We start from the raw sequence: 14,751 nt of genomic DNA, 5'->3' as shown, positions 1-14,751 counted from the left end.
TCGCCGGCTGGGATCCGATCCATTGTCCCAGGTGGTGGACAAAACACAGGATCCGCTTCGGGAAAGTCGTATTCTTGGTCGTAATGATAGTGAGTTAACGTTGCTCTTATATCCAGTAGTTCCTCCCGACTGTATGTAATAAAACCTAAGATTACATAGGGTACCAATGTAATAAATAACACGTAAAAAAACTAAATACTGCATAGTTTCCTAGGAACACGAAGCGAGGCGGCCATCTCTGCCGGAAGTCGTCATCTCTCAAGGTGTTCAAGGTTTCCTCTCAAGGTGTTCAATGTTTCCTCTCAAGGTTGCAGCCTGTATAGTGTACACTCACCTTGACCACCTCTTCATCGGTCGACCGACACTCTACCGACTCTGTTACATCCGTAACTGTGCCGTCTGTTCCTACGGTGACCACCTTTACTGGCACGGCAACTGTCCTCCCGGTGAGCACAGCTGTATTCAGAATCTCAGTGTCCTGAGAAGAAGAAGAAAAGAGGAGTTCAGAGTTAGGTTCTACTGAGGAGAGCAACCACGCTGACATGCAGATGCGTTGTTTACTGTGGCTATTGCAATATTAGCTGCTCACATTGTCATCTAATTGGAATTAGCCTACAACTGTCATAAAGTTCGATAAATGAGTCAGTATGTACAGTAAATGCTTACACATCTGCTGTACATCCTCATTTCTCTGTGAATAAAGCACCAACAATCCAGTCAAATCCCTATACAGTAGTTAAGGTTTCATTAACACGCTAGATTGCCAGTCTCTAATGATACAATATATCATGAACATTGTAATCATAGATACTGCAAATTGCTGCTTTCATTAAATGATGTGAACAGTGATGATAAGATAGTGTAATCTTGACGCTGTGACTCAGACGAAGCAGAAGAAAGATAATTAGATGAATGAATCTACTCTTAATCCCCCTGGCTCTGTGTTTGCAACCATCATGTAAAGGCACACACACACACACACACACACACACACACACACACACACACACACACACACACACACACACACACACACACACACACACACACACACACACACACACACACACACACACACACACACACACACACACACACACACACACACACACACACACACACACACACACACACACACACACACACACACACACACACACACACACACACACACACACACACACACACACACACACACACACACACAGACACACAGACACACAGACACCCAGGAACCCCCACAGACACACGTACACACACAGACACACGTACACACACAGACAGACAGGCACACATTGTCACTTTGTTACTTCCATTGGCCCTCTCCTTTTGTGCAAACAGATATTATTTTATGCTCTGCTGTGGATAATGGAATATCAGCCCTCTCTCTCTCTTTCCCAGTCTCTCAAGCTCTCCCTGCTGATTCCTCTTACCAGGATCCAGTCTTTTTCCCCTCTCTATCATTTCACCTCTAACGTTCTTTAATGGGAAGTAAATATATTGGCTCACCTCTCTAAATTCAAACCAATGATTATTAAGATAAAATGTTGTTAGCCTCCAGAGCTCTTCCCATGAAATAACTAAAAAGTGTTGTTTTTCTTTGATTGCATAACTATGCTGAGGTGAGTCAGATGAGCAGCCAGGGCCGGGTGTGCAAACACAGTGATGAGAACTAGTCTGACTTGATCATGTTTTAATTGCACGAAGAGCCATTGACACCTGCAAAATCAGCATGAATTGTGGTAATAATTTGTTATTGGTTAGGATATTGAAGGTTGTGTGTATTATTGCAGTGAAAAGGGGAAGTATAGAAAGTGTCTGTCCAGACATGTACTTGCTTTTCTGGTTATTCATATTTCTAAGGAAGTAGGCAAAGGACAACAGTTGAGTCTCGGTTCCTGACAAGCGAGGCTAGTCTCTGTGGAACTAGGGTAAGGAGAGATGTGGAACTCAACATCGAGGTCAAGGTGAGGACAACAGCTGATTCTCAGTTCCTGACAAGCTAGGCTAGTCTCTGTGGAACTAGGGTAAGGAGAGATGTGGAACTCAACATCGAGGTCAAGGTGAGGACAACAGCTGAGTCTCAGTTCCTGACAAGCTAGGCTAGTCTCTGTGGAACTAGGGTAAGGAGAGATGTGGAACTCAACATCGAGGTCAAGGTGAGGACAACAGCTGAGTCTCAGTTCCTGACAAGCTAGGCTAGTCTCTGTGGAACTAGGGTAAGGAGAGATGTGGAACTCAACATCGAGGTCAAGGTGAGGACAACAGCTGAGTCTCAGTTCCTGACAAGCTAGGCTAGTCTCTGTGGAACTAGGGTAAGGAGAGATGTGGAACTCAACATCGAGGTCAAGGTGAGGACAACAGCTGAAGAAGGACGAAACCAACCTAAGAACACTCTTACTGAAGTCTAATCAGACGCACACGCACACGCGCACACACACACACACACACACACACACACACACACACACACACACACACACACACACACACACACACACACACACACACACACACACACCTCTCTGCCCATGAAAGTTCTGGGCTCAGGCCGGGCCAAGAAAATACCAATAGGAGGAACAGACTCAGTTCTTGCCGAGCAACAGAGAACAATTGTCTATCTTAGACATACAAGGAGATGACTGCTCCAAGTAGGACGCTATAAATATGTGTTTGTGTGACTTGTATGTTGTGTTATGCAGCGGCAACATCCTGTTGGGTGTAATAAATCTAGTTTGAGCTTCCCTTAGAGATCTGTCTGGATGTGTACCAGAACTTAAACCTAACAACAGTGCTGACAGTCTAACAAGGAGTTATCCACACTGTTTCATTTACTGTCAAAAATATCAATTTAACAAGACCTGGGAAAAGGCTCTGATTACAGTAATATGGGTGGAGGAACCACCCTCCCTAGTAAATTAAAATCTGGGGAAGACATTTTTAAAAAACTTTAAGGGGTAGAACAGTTTAATATTGCAGATAGATTGTTGATTCAATCAATGTAATTGTCTGCATCATTTCCAATCCCCCAAATATAATTTTTGCAACTATATATATTTATATATACAGTACCGATCAAAAGTTTGGATTCACCTACTCATTCAAGGGTTTTTCCTATTTTTTTTCCTATGTTCTTAATTGTAGAATAACAGTGAAGACATCAAAACTATGAAATAACACATATGAAATCATGTAGTAACCAAAAAGTGTTAACCTCTAGGGGGCAGTATTTTCACCTCCAGATGAAAAGCGTGCCCAAAGTAAACTGCCTGTTACTCAGGCCCAGAAGCTAAAACACTAAGGTTTCCAAAACTGTTACAATAATGTCTTTGAGTATAACAGAAATCATATGGCAGGCGAAAAAAATATTTTCATGTGGTTTTTCAACTCAATGCCTATAGAGAATCCAATGGGTTAGGAATAAGATTGCAGTTCCTATGGCTTCCACTAAATGTCAACAGTCTATATATATGGTTTCAGGCTTTTATTATGAAAAACGACGAGTAAAAAGCCATTTTGGTCAGAGGACAGAGGACGTATGCAGACCTGATTTGGGCACGCTCCCATGAGCGCACCGTTCATTTCTGTTGAAAACGGATGAATTATAAACATCGTTTGACATGTTTCGACAAACTTTATACCGGTACTTTTAGTATGTATTCGTCTGCCTGTTGTGACCACCTTGGAGCCATTGGATTACTGAACAAAACGTGCCAACAAAATAGAGTTTTTGGGACATAAAGAGGGACTTTATTGAACAAAACAAACATTTACTGTGTAACTGGGAGTCTTGTGAGTGCAACCATATGCAGATCATCAAAGGTAAGTGATTAATTTTATCGCTAATTCTGACTTTAGTGACTCCAATACTTGGCTGGTAAATGTTTGTACGCTTTTTTACACGGGGCACTGTCCTCAGATCGCATGGTATTCTTTCGCCGTAAAGCCTTTTTGAAATCTTACACAGCGGCTGGATTAACAAGAAGTTAATCTTTAAGCCGATGCATAAAAAAAATATATATATAAATAAATAACACTAAATAAATAACACTTGTATATTTTATAAATGCTTATTATGTGTATTTCTGTCTTTTGAATTTAGCGCTCTGCAATTTCACCGGATGTTGGCCAGGTCGGACGCTAGAGAGGTTTTAAACAAATCTAAATATATTTGAGATTTTTCTAAGTTGCCACCCTTTGCCTTGATGACAGCTTTGCACACTCTTGGCATTCTCTCAACCAGCTTCATGAGCCACCTTGAATGCTTTTCCAACAGTCTTGAAGGAGTTCTAACATATGCTGAGCCCTTGTTGGCTGCTTTTCCTTCACTCATCCCAAACCATCTCAATTGGGTTGAGGTCGGGTGATTGTGGAGGACAGGTCATCTGATGCAGGACTCCATCACTCTCCTTCTTGGTCAAATAGCCCATACACAGCCTGGAGGTGTGTTTTGGGTCATTGTCTTGTTCAAAAACAAATAATAGTTCCACTAAGCACAAACCAGATGGGATGGCGTATCACTGCAGAATGCTGTTGTACCCATGCTGGTTAAGTGTGCCTTGAACTCTAAATATATCAAAGAGAGTGTCACCAACAAAGCACCCCCACACCATCACACCTCCTTCTCCATGCTTCACGCTGGGAAACACACATGCAGAGATAATCTGTTCACCTACTCTGCGTCTCACAAAGACACGGCAGTTGGAGCCAAAAATATCAAGGTCGGGCTCATTTTACCAAAGGACAGATTTCCACCGGTTTACTGTCCATTGCTCGTGTTTCTTGGCCCAAGCAAGTCTCTTCTTATTGGTGTCCTTTAGTAGTGGTTTCTTTGCAGCAATTTGACCATGAAAGCCTGATTCCCGCAGTCTCCTAATTGCCCATTTCTGAGGCTGGTAACTCTAATAAACGTATCCTCTGCAGCAGAGGTAACTCTGGGTCTTCCTTTTCTGTGGCGGTCCACATGAGAGCCAGTTTCATCATAGCACTTGATGGTTTTTGCGACTGCACTGAAAGAAACTTTCAAAGTTCTTCAAATTTTCCAGATTGACTGACCTTCGTGTCTTAAAGTAATGATGGACTGTCGTTCTATTTGCTGATTTGAGCTTTTTTGCCATAATATGGACATGGCCATTTACCAAATAGGGCAATCGTCTGTATACCTCACCTACCTTTTCATAACACAACTGATTGGCTCAAATGCATTAAGAAGGAAAGAAATTCCACATGTTAACTTTTAACAAGGCACACCGGTTAAATGAATTTAATTGCATTCCAGGTGACTACCTCATTAAAGCTGGTTGAGAGAATGCCAAGAGTGCACACAGCTGTCATCAAGGCAATGGCTACTTTGAAGAAACTCAAATATAAAATACGTTTTTATTTGTTTAACAATTTGTTGGTTACTACATCCTTCCATATGTGTTATTTCATAGTTTTGATGTCTTCACTATTATTCTACAATGTAGAAAATGGTAAAAAATAAAGAAACACCCCTGAATGAGTAGGTGTGTCCAAACTTTTGACTGGTACTGGTACTGTATACATTCATGCATATACATATATACGTATTATTTTCTGCTGACCCTACCACCCCTCCCCTAATTGGATTAAACTAATGAACAACAACACTTAGGCTTCTACTTAAACTAGCTTCCAGCTTTATATGCCATTTATCAGACGCTTTTATCCAAACCGACTTACAGTCATGTGTGCATACATTCTACGTATGGGTGGTCCCGGGGATCGAACCCACTACCCTGGCGTTACAAGCGCCATGCTCTACCAACTGAGCTACAGAAGGACCACCACAACAACACTTAGGCTTCTACTTAAACTAGCTTCCAGCTTCCAGCTTATGCAAACTATATACACTACTATATTGAACATTTTGGAGTTACTTAGAAATGTCCTTGTTTTTGAAAGAAAATCTTTTTTTTTGTCCATTAAAATAACATAAAATTGATCAGAAATACAGTGTAGACATTGTTAATGTTGTAAATGACTATTGTCGCTGGAAACAGCAGAAAGCTGTACAGAGGCCCATTATCAGCAACCATCCCTCCTATGTTCCAACAGCACTTTTTTTTAGCTAATCCAAGTTTATAATTTTAAAAGACTAATTCATCATTAGAAAACCCTTTAGCAAATATGGTAGCACAGCTGAAAACTGTTGTTTTGATTAAAGAAGCAATAAAACTGGCCTTCTTTAGACTAATTGAGTATCTGGAGAATCAGCATTTGTGGGTTTGATTACAGGCTCAAAATGGCCAGAAACATAGACCTTTCTTCTGAAACTCATCAGTCTATTCTTGTTCTGAGAAATGAAGGCTATTCTACGTGAGAAATTGCCAAGAAACTGAAGATCTCGAACAACACTGTGTACCACTCCCTTCACAGAACAGCGCAAACTGTCCCTAACCAGAATAGAAAGAGTAGTGGGAGGCCGCTATGCACAACTGAGCAAGAGGACAAGTAAATTAGAGTGTCTAGTTTGAGAAACAGACTCCTCACAAGTCCTCAACTGGCAGCTTCATTAAATAGTACCCGCAAAACATCAGTCTTAATGTCAAAACATCAGTCTTAGAGTCAACTCTGCGATGCTGGACTTTTAGGCAGAGTTCCTCTGTCCAGTGTCTGTGTTCTTTTGTCCTTCTTAATCTTTTATTTTTATTGGCACGTCAGAGATATGGCTTTTCTTTGCAACTCTGTCGAGAAGACCAGCATCCCGGAGTCGCCTCTTCACTGTTGACGTTGAGACTGGTGTTTTGCGGGTACAATTTAATGAAGCTGCCAGTTGAGAGTCAATGAAGAAGCAGTTAAGTAAGAAGTAGTTAATCATAAAGCAATGCCCTTATTGACCGCTCCTACGTATACACTGAGTCATCAACATCAGAACAGATTTACTGTGTGACATGAAGGCTTTCTATACACTGACTAAACTATTCTGTTGCACTATTCCATTGCATCTATATCGCCTAATCATGTTTTCATTCTCTTTGAACTGTGAAGATAACTGCAATAATGAATTAAGTCTCCAAAGCTCATCTGAGACCAGGTATAATTTACTGGATTGTATAACAGCAATATTTACAAATGAAATGTTATTTGTCACATGCTTGCTAAACAACAGGTGGAGACTAACAATGGAATGCTTACTTACGGGCCCTTCTCAACAATCCAGAGATAAAAAAAGAAAGTAGAAAAATGTAAAAATAATTACACAAGTTTATAGTCGATGTGCAGGGGTACAAGGCAATTGAGGTAGATATGTACATAAAGGTAGAGATAAAGTGACTAGGCAACAGGATGATGGTGTTGGAGTCGTGTTTGGCCACATAGTCATGGGTGAACAGGGAATACAGGAAGAGACTAAGTACACACCCTGAGGGGCCCCAGTGTTAAGGATCAGCATGGCAGACATGTTGTTGCCTACTCTTACCACCTGGGGGCTGTCCGTCAGGAAGTCCAGGATCCAGTTGCAGAGGGAGGTGTTTAGTCCCAGAGTCCTTAGCTTTGTAATGAGCTTCGTGGGCACTAGTTTTTGCTTGTAAGCAGGAATCAGGAGGATAGAATTATGGTCAGATAGGCCAAATGGAGGGCGGGGGAGAGCTTTGTATGCATCTCTGTGTACTCAATTCCATCCTGGATTAAATAGGCTGAATGATCAATGGGTGAGTGAATTAGCTTCGCCTTATGCCCTACAATTTGCAAACACCCCGACGAGAACATGTCAATACCACAAGAAACTTGGTCTCTCTCTGCAATTACATTTGTACCACTCTCAAATGCAACTAGGCCTACACTTGATGGCATACTTCCAAAATCTTATACTCTTGAATTACTCTTTTTCTGCTCGAAAGACTCAGCTCGTTTTATTGACAATGGTGCTTGCTGTGCCAAGTCCTCACGCATTGGGCAGATGATATGTATTGTTATGCTTTAATTGATGATCTCGGGAAATGTGCAACCAAACCCTGGTCCGGTAGATACCATGCATCTCTACCAACTCCCTATGATTTTAAAAACAGAGCAGGTTTTGGTCTCATGATTGTTAATCTCAGAAGTCTATTTCCAAAAATAGAGATGATTAAAATGTGGGCCAATACAACAAATGCATACATAATGGTTTTATCAGAAACTTGACTAAAGAAATCTGTGTCAAATAACTCTTTCTATTGATGGGTAAACTGTTTTTAGAATGTATTGGATGAGTAAAGGAGGAGTTGCAATTTATGTGAAATCCAAAAGTTTAACACCTCTGAAATTCTCTCAATTACCAAAGCCAAACATTTTGAATTGCTTGCAGTTAAAAGTGAATGTATATAAGGACTCCCACGTCACTGTAGTCGGCTACTGTAGACCACCCTCGGCTTCGGGAGACACACTTAACTCTCTTTCTGATGTACTGCACAAGCTAAATGACTCTGAATTCATTATTTTACAAGATTTTAACTGGGACATGCTTACATCTGTATCAGACCCTTCGAAAGAACTGTGTGACTCTGAATCTCTCGCAATTTAATTAACGCGCTTACAAGACCGAATCCCAGAGCACCTAACAAATCAATGCCATTGGACATTCTTCTAACAAATACACATCAACTGGGATATTCTGTAATGATGTTAGTGATCACTGTGCAATTGCTTGTGTTCGAAAATACACAAATTACCAAAGCCTAACCTGTTATTTTAGACAGTTTGATGAGCAAGCGTTCTTATACGATCTGTACTATAATATTGACAGAGAATATTGTCTGAATATTGTCTGATTCCCGATGTTGACACTGCCCGGGATGATTTTTATATGAAATGTGAAGTCCATTTGTGATAAGCATGCCCCTGTAAAGAAATTTAGAAACAGTGGAAGAAGGGACAATCCCTGGTTTTCAGATAACTTGGCAGAATGAATTAGAAAGAGAAATGTCTCCTGGCCTCAAGTGAGACATACAAATGCTCCTGTTGACTAGGCCTTCATCAGAGCGCTAAGAAACAAATGCACAGGACTGATCAGGAAGTCCAAATAAGATTTATATCTAAATGTCACAGAGAACCTGAACAACCCTACCAAGTTCTGGAAGCTAATCAAATCAGTGTCAGGTTCTAATGTATCCTCTGGCCTTCCTGACCATTTAATGATGGATTCTAATGAAATGAAGGATAAAGCTGATATTTAGGGTTTTTTAACAAGCACTTCATATCTGCTGGCTTAGTTTTTTTTATAGTGGTGGGGCCAAGGCCTCTAATTTAAGCTCTTTTACAGTAAACTATGACATAGCCACTCATGTGAACCATGTAAACTTTGAGCCTTTGTTTCTTATGCTGAGCTATATATGCACTAAAGGCAATAGACACTAAAACATCTGACAACCCCTACCTCTTAAAGTTAGCAGCTGGTATTATTACTGAACCTGTGGCTCACATTTTCAACTTGAGTCTCTTGACCAATTCCATACCCAGTGTTACGTTCCCCAGTTTATGTGTTGTAGTTTGTGTATTTGCATGTGTTTATTTCAGGAAATGGCTTCCTGAAATCCCTCAAGCAGCTGATTGGTCGACTCCATGGTTAATTGGAGAGCTGACCCCGCCCCCTTGTCAAGACACAGCTGTCTCCAATTACCGATTCCTTCAGAAGCTATATAAAAGCAAGTGTTCTGTTCAGGAGGAAGAGATTTTTGCTGGGAGGTCATTGCAGAAATTTTGCTTAAGAGAGTTGCTGGGATGTCATTGAAGAGGTTTTGCCAGAGGTTGATTTTGCTAGGAGTTCATTGCTGAGAGTTGGCATGTTTTGTGAGTGTTGCTCAGATAGAGCTTATTTGATGTCCTTTGTTTCTTAGTTTGTTTGTGAAATTGTTTAATATTCTGTTTCATTTGTTCCCAGGGGGAGAAGGGGGGAAGGCACCTAGGGAGTGCTTAGGCAAGAGGCCTGCGGGCATACATATACCCGTAGCATATTCGCTGTCGAGGCACAATAGGTAATACCTGGGCGGACCACCCCCTGTATTTTGGTTAGGGCACCAGGTGGTGCTAAATTAGGTAAGTAGTGGGTAGGCAGGTAAGATAGGAGAGGGAGGGCTTTGAGATTTACTTTCTTTTCTTTGGTTCCGTCCAGCCCCATTTCCCCATATTACCGTGTAAAGGAATAAAGTCCTTGTAAACGGTACCACATTCTGCCTGTTGTCATTCTTTCTTGCACCTGCAGTCCATACCTTTTTCACTTCACGGAGAGTTTAGTTGTAGCAGGGTGTTGCGTTCCCTCTTCATAGAGGCGTGCGTAACACCCAGCATTTGGAAATCAGCTTATGTCCTCCCACTGCTAAAAGGTAGAGATCCCTCAGATGCTAATAACTATCATCCTGTCTCCGAACTCCCTATCCTGGCCAAAGTCTATGAATCCCTAGTGAACTCACAGTTTAAAAAAACGTCTTAATTGAAAAGAACATGCTTAGCGTGGTTCAGTCTGGCTTTAGATCAGGGCACAGCACCACAACTGCAGCTATGGCAGTGGCAAATGACATCACTAATGCACTTGATAAAAAGCAACATTGTGCTACTCTGTTGCTTTATCAAAGGCATTTGATTCAGTTGACCATGAATTGTTGCTCGCTAGACTCAGTAACATTGGCCTCGGTGAAAGGGCAGTAAATTGGTTTAGGGACTATTTTTCTGACTGAACACAATGTGTATATACTGACAATCACAATTCTAGCTTTCTTAATTAATATAGGTGTGCCCCAGGGTTGTACTTTAGCTACTGTGTTCTCAATCTTTATTAATGATGTGGGAAATGGGATGCAACCATTAAAGTTGCTACTATATGCAGATGATAGTCATATATTGATGTGTTTCTTCTCTGGTTCAGGCTGTTGAAGAGATCCAGACTGCTTTTCAGTCACTGCAGGCCTCCCTTTATGGTTTTTTTCAAACTGGTCTTGAATGTACGAAAAACCAAATTCATGACCTTTACCAGAGCTTACAATCAGCCAGAGAAGGATAGCAATTGTCAATCTGGTGGCTTATCCATTGAAAAAGTGTCATCCTACAAATACATCCTGTCGGTATATGGTTGGATGACAAGTTGTCCTTTAAAGTTCATATGGATAATCTTGTGGGGAAGCTTAAATTGAAATTGGGTTTTTATTCCGTAATAAGGCTTGCTTATTACAACAAGCTTGTTCAGGCCACTTTTCTCTCTGCAATGTTTTATTTATGTGTTATTTTATTGCAACAATAATAAGTGACTTGTTGAATATGCATGCAGCCTCCATCTTACAAAGTCTGGACTCCTTGCACTTTATTACAAATGCCAAGTCACTCACCCACCATTGCACCTTGTACCAAATGGTAGGTTGGACCTCACTTTATATGCGCAGAAAGCTACATTTGTGTGTTCTACAAAGCCCTTTTGGTTAAAATCCATCTTTACCTCTGTAGCCTGGTCTTCTTCACCACCAGCAGTTACCATAACTGGTCTGCTAGGTGGTTGCTACTTAAAGTCCCCAGAATATTTACAGAATTAGGCAAGACTGCCTTGTCATCTTGTGCACCAGAGGCATGGAATGCAGTCTACAATCCATCTATATATGTTAGTGCCACTGAATGAATGTTGTCGTATGGCATTGTCCTATGTTTTATTTCTGCAATGTATTGATTGTTGCTGCCTTCTTGGCCAGGTCTCCCTTGAAAAAGAGACACTGGGTGTCAATGAGCTTTTCCTGGTTAAATAAAGGTTAATTGAGGTGAATTTGTCCCAATACTTTTGGTACCATAACATGGGACAGTCTGATATGTAACCTCATAGTCATTGTATCATTTCAAATCCAAAGTGTTGGTGTACAGTGCCAAAACAATTGTCAAAGTCCCAATACTTTTGGAGCTCAGTGTATTTAACAATCTGATGGCCTGGGGGTAGGAGCTGTTCAGGGTCCTGTTGGTTCCAGACTTGCATTGGTACCATTTTCCATGTGAAAGCAGAGAGAGCAATCCATGACACTACCTAGTATAAAGATTCTGGATGGTAGGGTGTGTGGATAGCTTGTGGTTTGGTACTACGTTGTTGAGTTCTGAGTTACAGTCAATGAACAGCATTCTTACAAAGGTATTCCTCTTGTCCAGATGGGATAGGGCAGTGCGATGGCGACGACATAGTCTGTGGAACAATTGGGGCGGTAAGAAAATTGAAGTTGGTCTAGGGTGTCAGGTGAGGTAGAGGTGATATGATCCTTTTACTAGCCTCTCAAGGCACTTCATGATGAGTGCTACAAGGCGATAGTCATTTAGTTCAGTTTCCTGTGCTTTCTTGGGTACAGGAACAATGGTGGACATCTTGAAGCAAGCGGAGACAGCAGACGTAGATAGGCAGAGATTGAATATGTCCATAAACACTCCAGCCAGCTGGTCTGTGCATGCCCTAAGGACGAGGCTAGGGATGCCGTCTGAGCCGGCAACCTTGAGAGGGTTAACATGTCGTCCATGGAGAAGGAGAGCCCACAGTCATTGGTAGTGGGCCTTATTGGTAGCACTGTTATCCTCAAAGCGGGCGCAGAAAGTGTTTAGCTTGTCCGGAAGCAAGAAGTCAGTGTCCGTGACTTGGCTGGATTTCCCTTTGTAGTCCGTGATTGACTGTGGACCCTGCCAGATACGTCTCGTGTCTGAGCCGTTGAATTGTGACTCCACTTTGTCTCTGACATTTTGCCTGTTTGTTTGCCTTACGGAGAGAATAACTACCCTGTTTGTATTCAGCCATACTCTCAGTCACCTTGCCATGATTAAATGTGGTGGTTCGTGCTTTCAGTTTTGCCCGAATGCTACCATCTATCCACGGTTTCTGGTTTGGGTAGGTTTTAATAGACACAGTGGGTAAAACAACTCCTATACACTTCCTGATGAACTCAGTCACGGTATCCGTATATTCGTCGACTTGGGCTACGCGGAACATATCCCAGGCTGCGTGAATAAAACAATCTTTAAGCATGGATTCCGATTGGTCAGACCAGCGTTAAATAGACCTTAGCACGGGTACTTCCTGTTTGAGTTTCTGCCTATAGGAAGGGAGGAGCAAAATGGAGCAAAATTGAGATTTGCCTTGTAGGCATTAAGAAAAGTTGAGTAACAGTGGTCCAATGTTTTTCCAGCGCGAGTGCTACAGTCAACATGTTGGTAGAACTTCGGTAGCATTTTCCTCAAATTTGCTTGGTTAATATCCCCAGCTACAATAAATGCGGCCTCATGATATGTGGTTTCCAATTTGCATGAAGTCCAGTGTAGTTCTTTGTGGGCCATTGTGGTATCGGCTTGAGGGGGAATATACACGGCTGTGACTATGACCAAAGATAATTCTCTTGGGAGGTAATATGGCTACATTTGATTGTGAGGTATTCTGGGGTGGGTGATCGAAAGGACTTGAGTGTCTGTACGTTATCACAATCCCACCATGAGTAGTTAATCATGAAACATACCTCTGCCATTCTTCTTCCGGAGAGTTCTTTATTACTGCTTGCGCTGTGTACTGAGAACCCAGCTGGCTGTATGGACGGGAACAGTATATCCCGAGAGAGCCATGTTACAATCCCTGATGTCTCTGGAAGCCGATCCTCACCCAGAGCTCATCGATTATCTTAGCCACAGAATGAACACTAGCGAGTAATATACTCGGAAGTGGTAGATGGTGTACACGCTTCCTGAGTCAGACTAGAAGTCCATTCAGAATACCTCTTCTATGCCGACATGTGTTTTGGAGCAGCATCTGGAATAAGTTAAATTGCCCTGGGGGGCACGAACAAAGGATCCAATTCGGAAAAGTCTAATTCCTGGTCGTAATGCTAGTGAGTTACCGCCTCTCTGATAGCCAAACGGCTAATAATGTAAGAAATAACACAAAAAAAATGCAAAGTTGCTTAGGAGCTAGATGCAGAGCTGCCATATCTGTCGGCGCCATCTTCAAACCTTGCATGCTGTACAGTTGGCTCATGAACATTGTCTCCATGGTGATTTGATATACAGTTGAAGTCGGAAGTTTATATATACTTAAGTTGGAGTCATTAAAACTTGTATTCAACCACTCCACAAATGTCTTAACTTCTTGGATATAGGGGGCGCTGTTTTAATTTATGGGTTAAAAAAACGTTCCCGTTTTCAACAAGATATTTTGTAACGGAAAGATGCTCGACTATGCATATAATTGACAGCTTTGGAAAGAAAACACTCTGACGTTTCCAAAACTGCAAAGATATTGTCTGTGAGTGCCACAGAACTAATGCTACAGGCGAAACCAAGATGACATTTCATACAGGAAGTGCCCCAGATTTTGAATGCGCTGTGTTCCAATGTCTCCTTATATGGCTGTGTATGGGTCACGAATGAGCTTAGACTTTCTGTCGTTTCCCCAAGGTGTCGACAGCATTGTGACGTATTTGTAGGCAACTCATTGGAAGATTGACCTTAAAAGACTACATCTACCAGGTGGCCGCTTGGTGTCCTCCGTTGCAATTATTGCGTAATCTCCAGCTGCGTGTATTTTTCGTTTGCTTTGAGGAGAAACACAGCTGCCACGAATGATTTATCATCGAATAGATGTGAAAAACACCTTGAGGATTGATTCTAAACAACGTTTGCCATGGAGTTAATTTGGTAAAAAGTTTGGCGTTATAGAGACTGCATTTTCAGATTTTTTTCTTAGCCAAACAAAACGGAGCGATTTCTCCTACACAAGTAATCTTTTTGGAAAAACTGAACATTTGCTATCTAACTGAG

At 41.6% G+C, this 14,751-nt stretch overlaps 1 protein-coding gene across 1 annotated transcript in view; it reads right to left on the bottom strand.

The window, feature by feature from the left end:
- LOC118385355 (transmembrane protein 132C) overlaps positions 1-14,751 on the bottom strand; it is a 213,351-nt gene that overhangs the window by 19,583 nt on the left and 179,017 nt on the right. The window contains exon 5 of the mRNA XM_035772439.2: positions 335-478. Coding sequence (XP_035628332.1) covers positions 335-478 — 144 coding nt within the window. The remainder of the gene's footprint in view (positions 1-334; positions 479-14,751) is intronic.

Source organism: Oncorhynchus keta, chromosome 6 (assembly GCF_023373465.1).
Source record: "Oncorhynchus keta strain PuntledgeMale-10-30-2019 chromosome 6, Oket_V2, whole genome shotgun sequence".
Classification (NCBI taxonomy): Eukaryota; Metazoa; Chordata; class Actinopteri; order Salmoniformes; family Salmonidae; genus Oncorhynchus; species Oncorhynchus keta.
The sequence above is the reverse complement of the archived record's forward strand: the minus strand, read 5'-3'. Positions and strand labels throughout refer to the sequence as shown.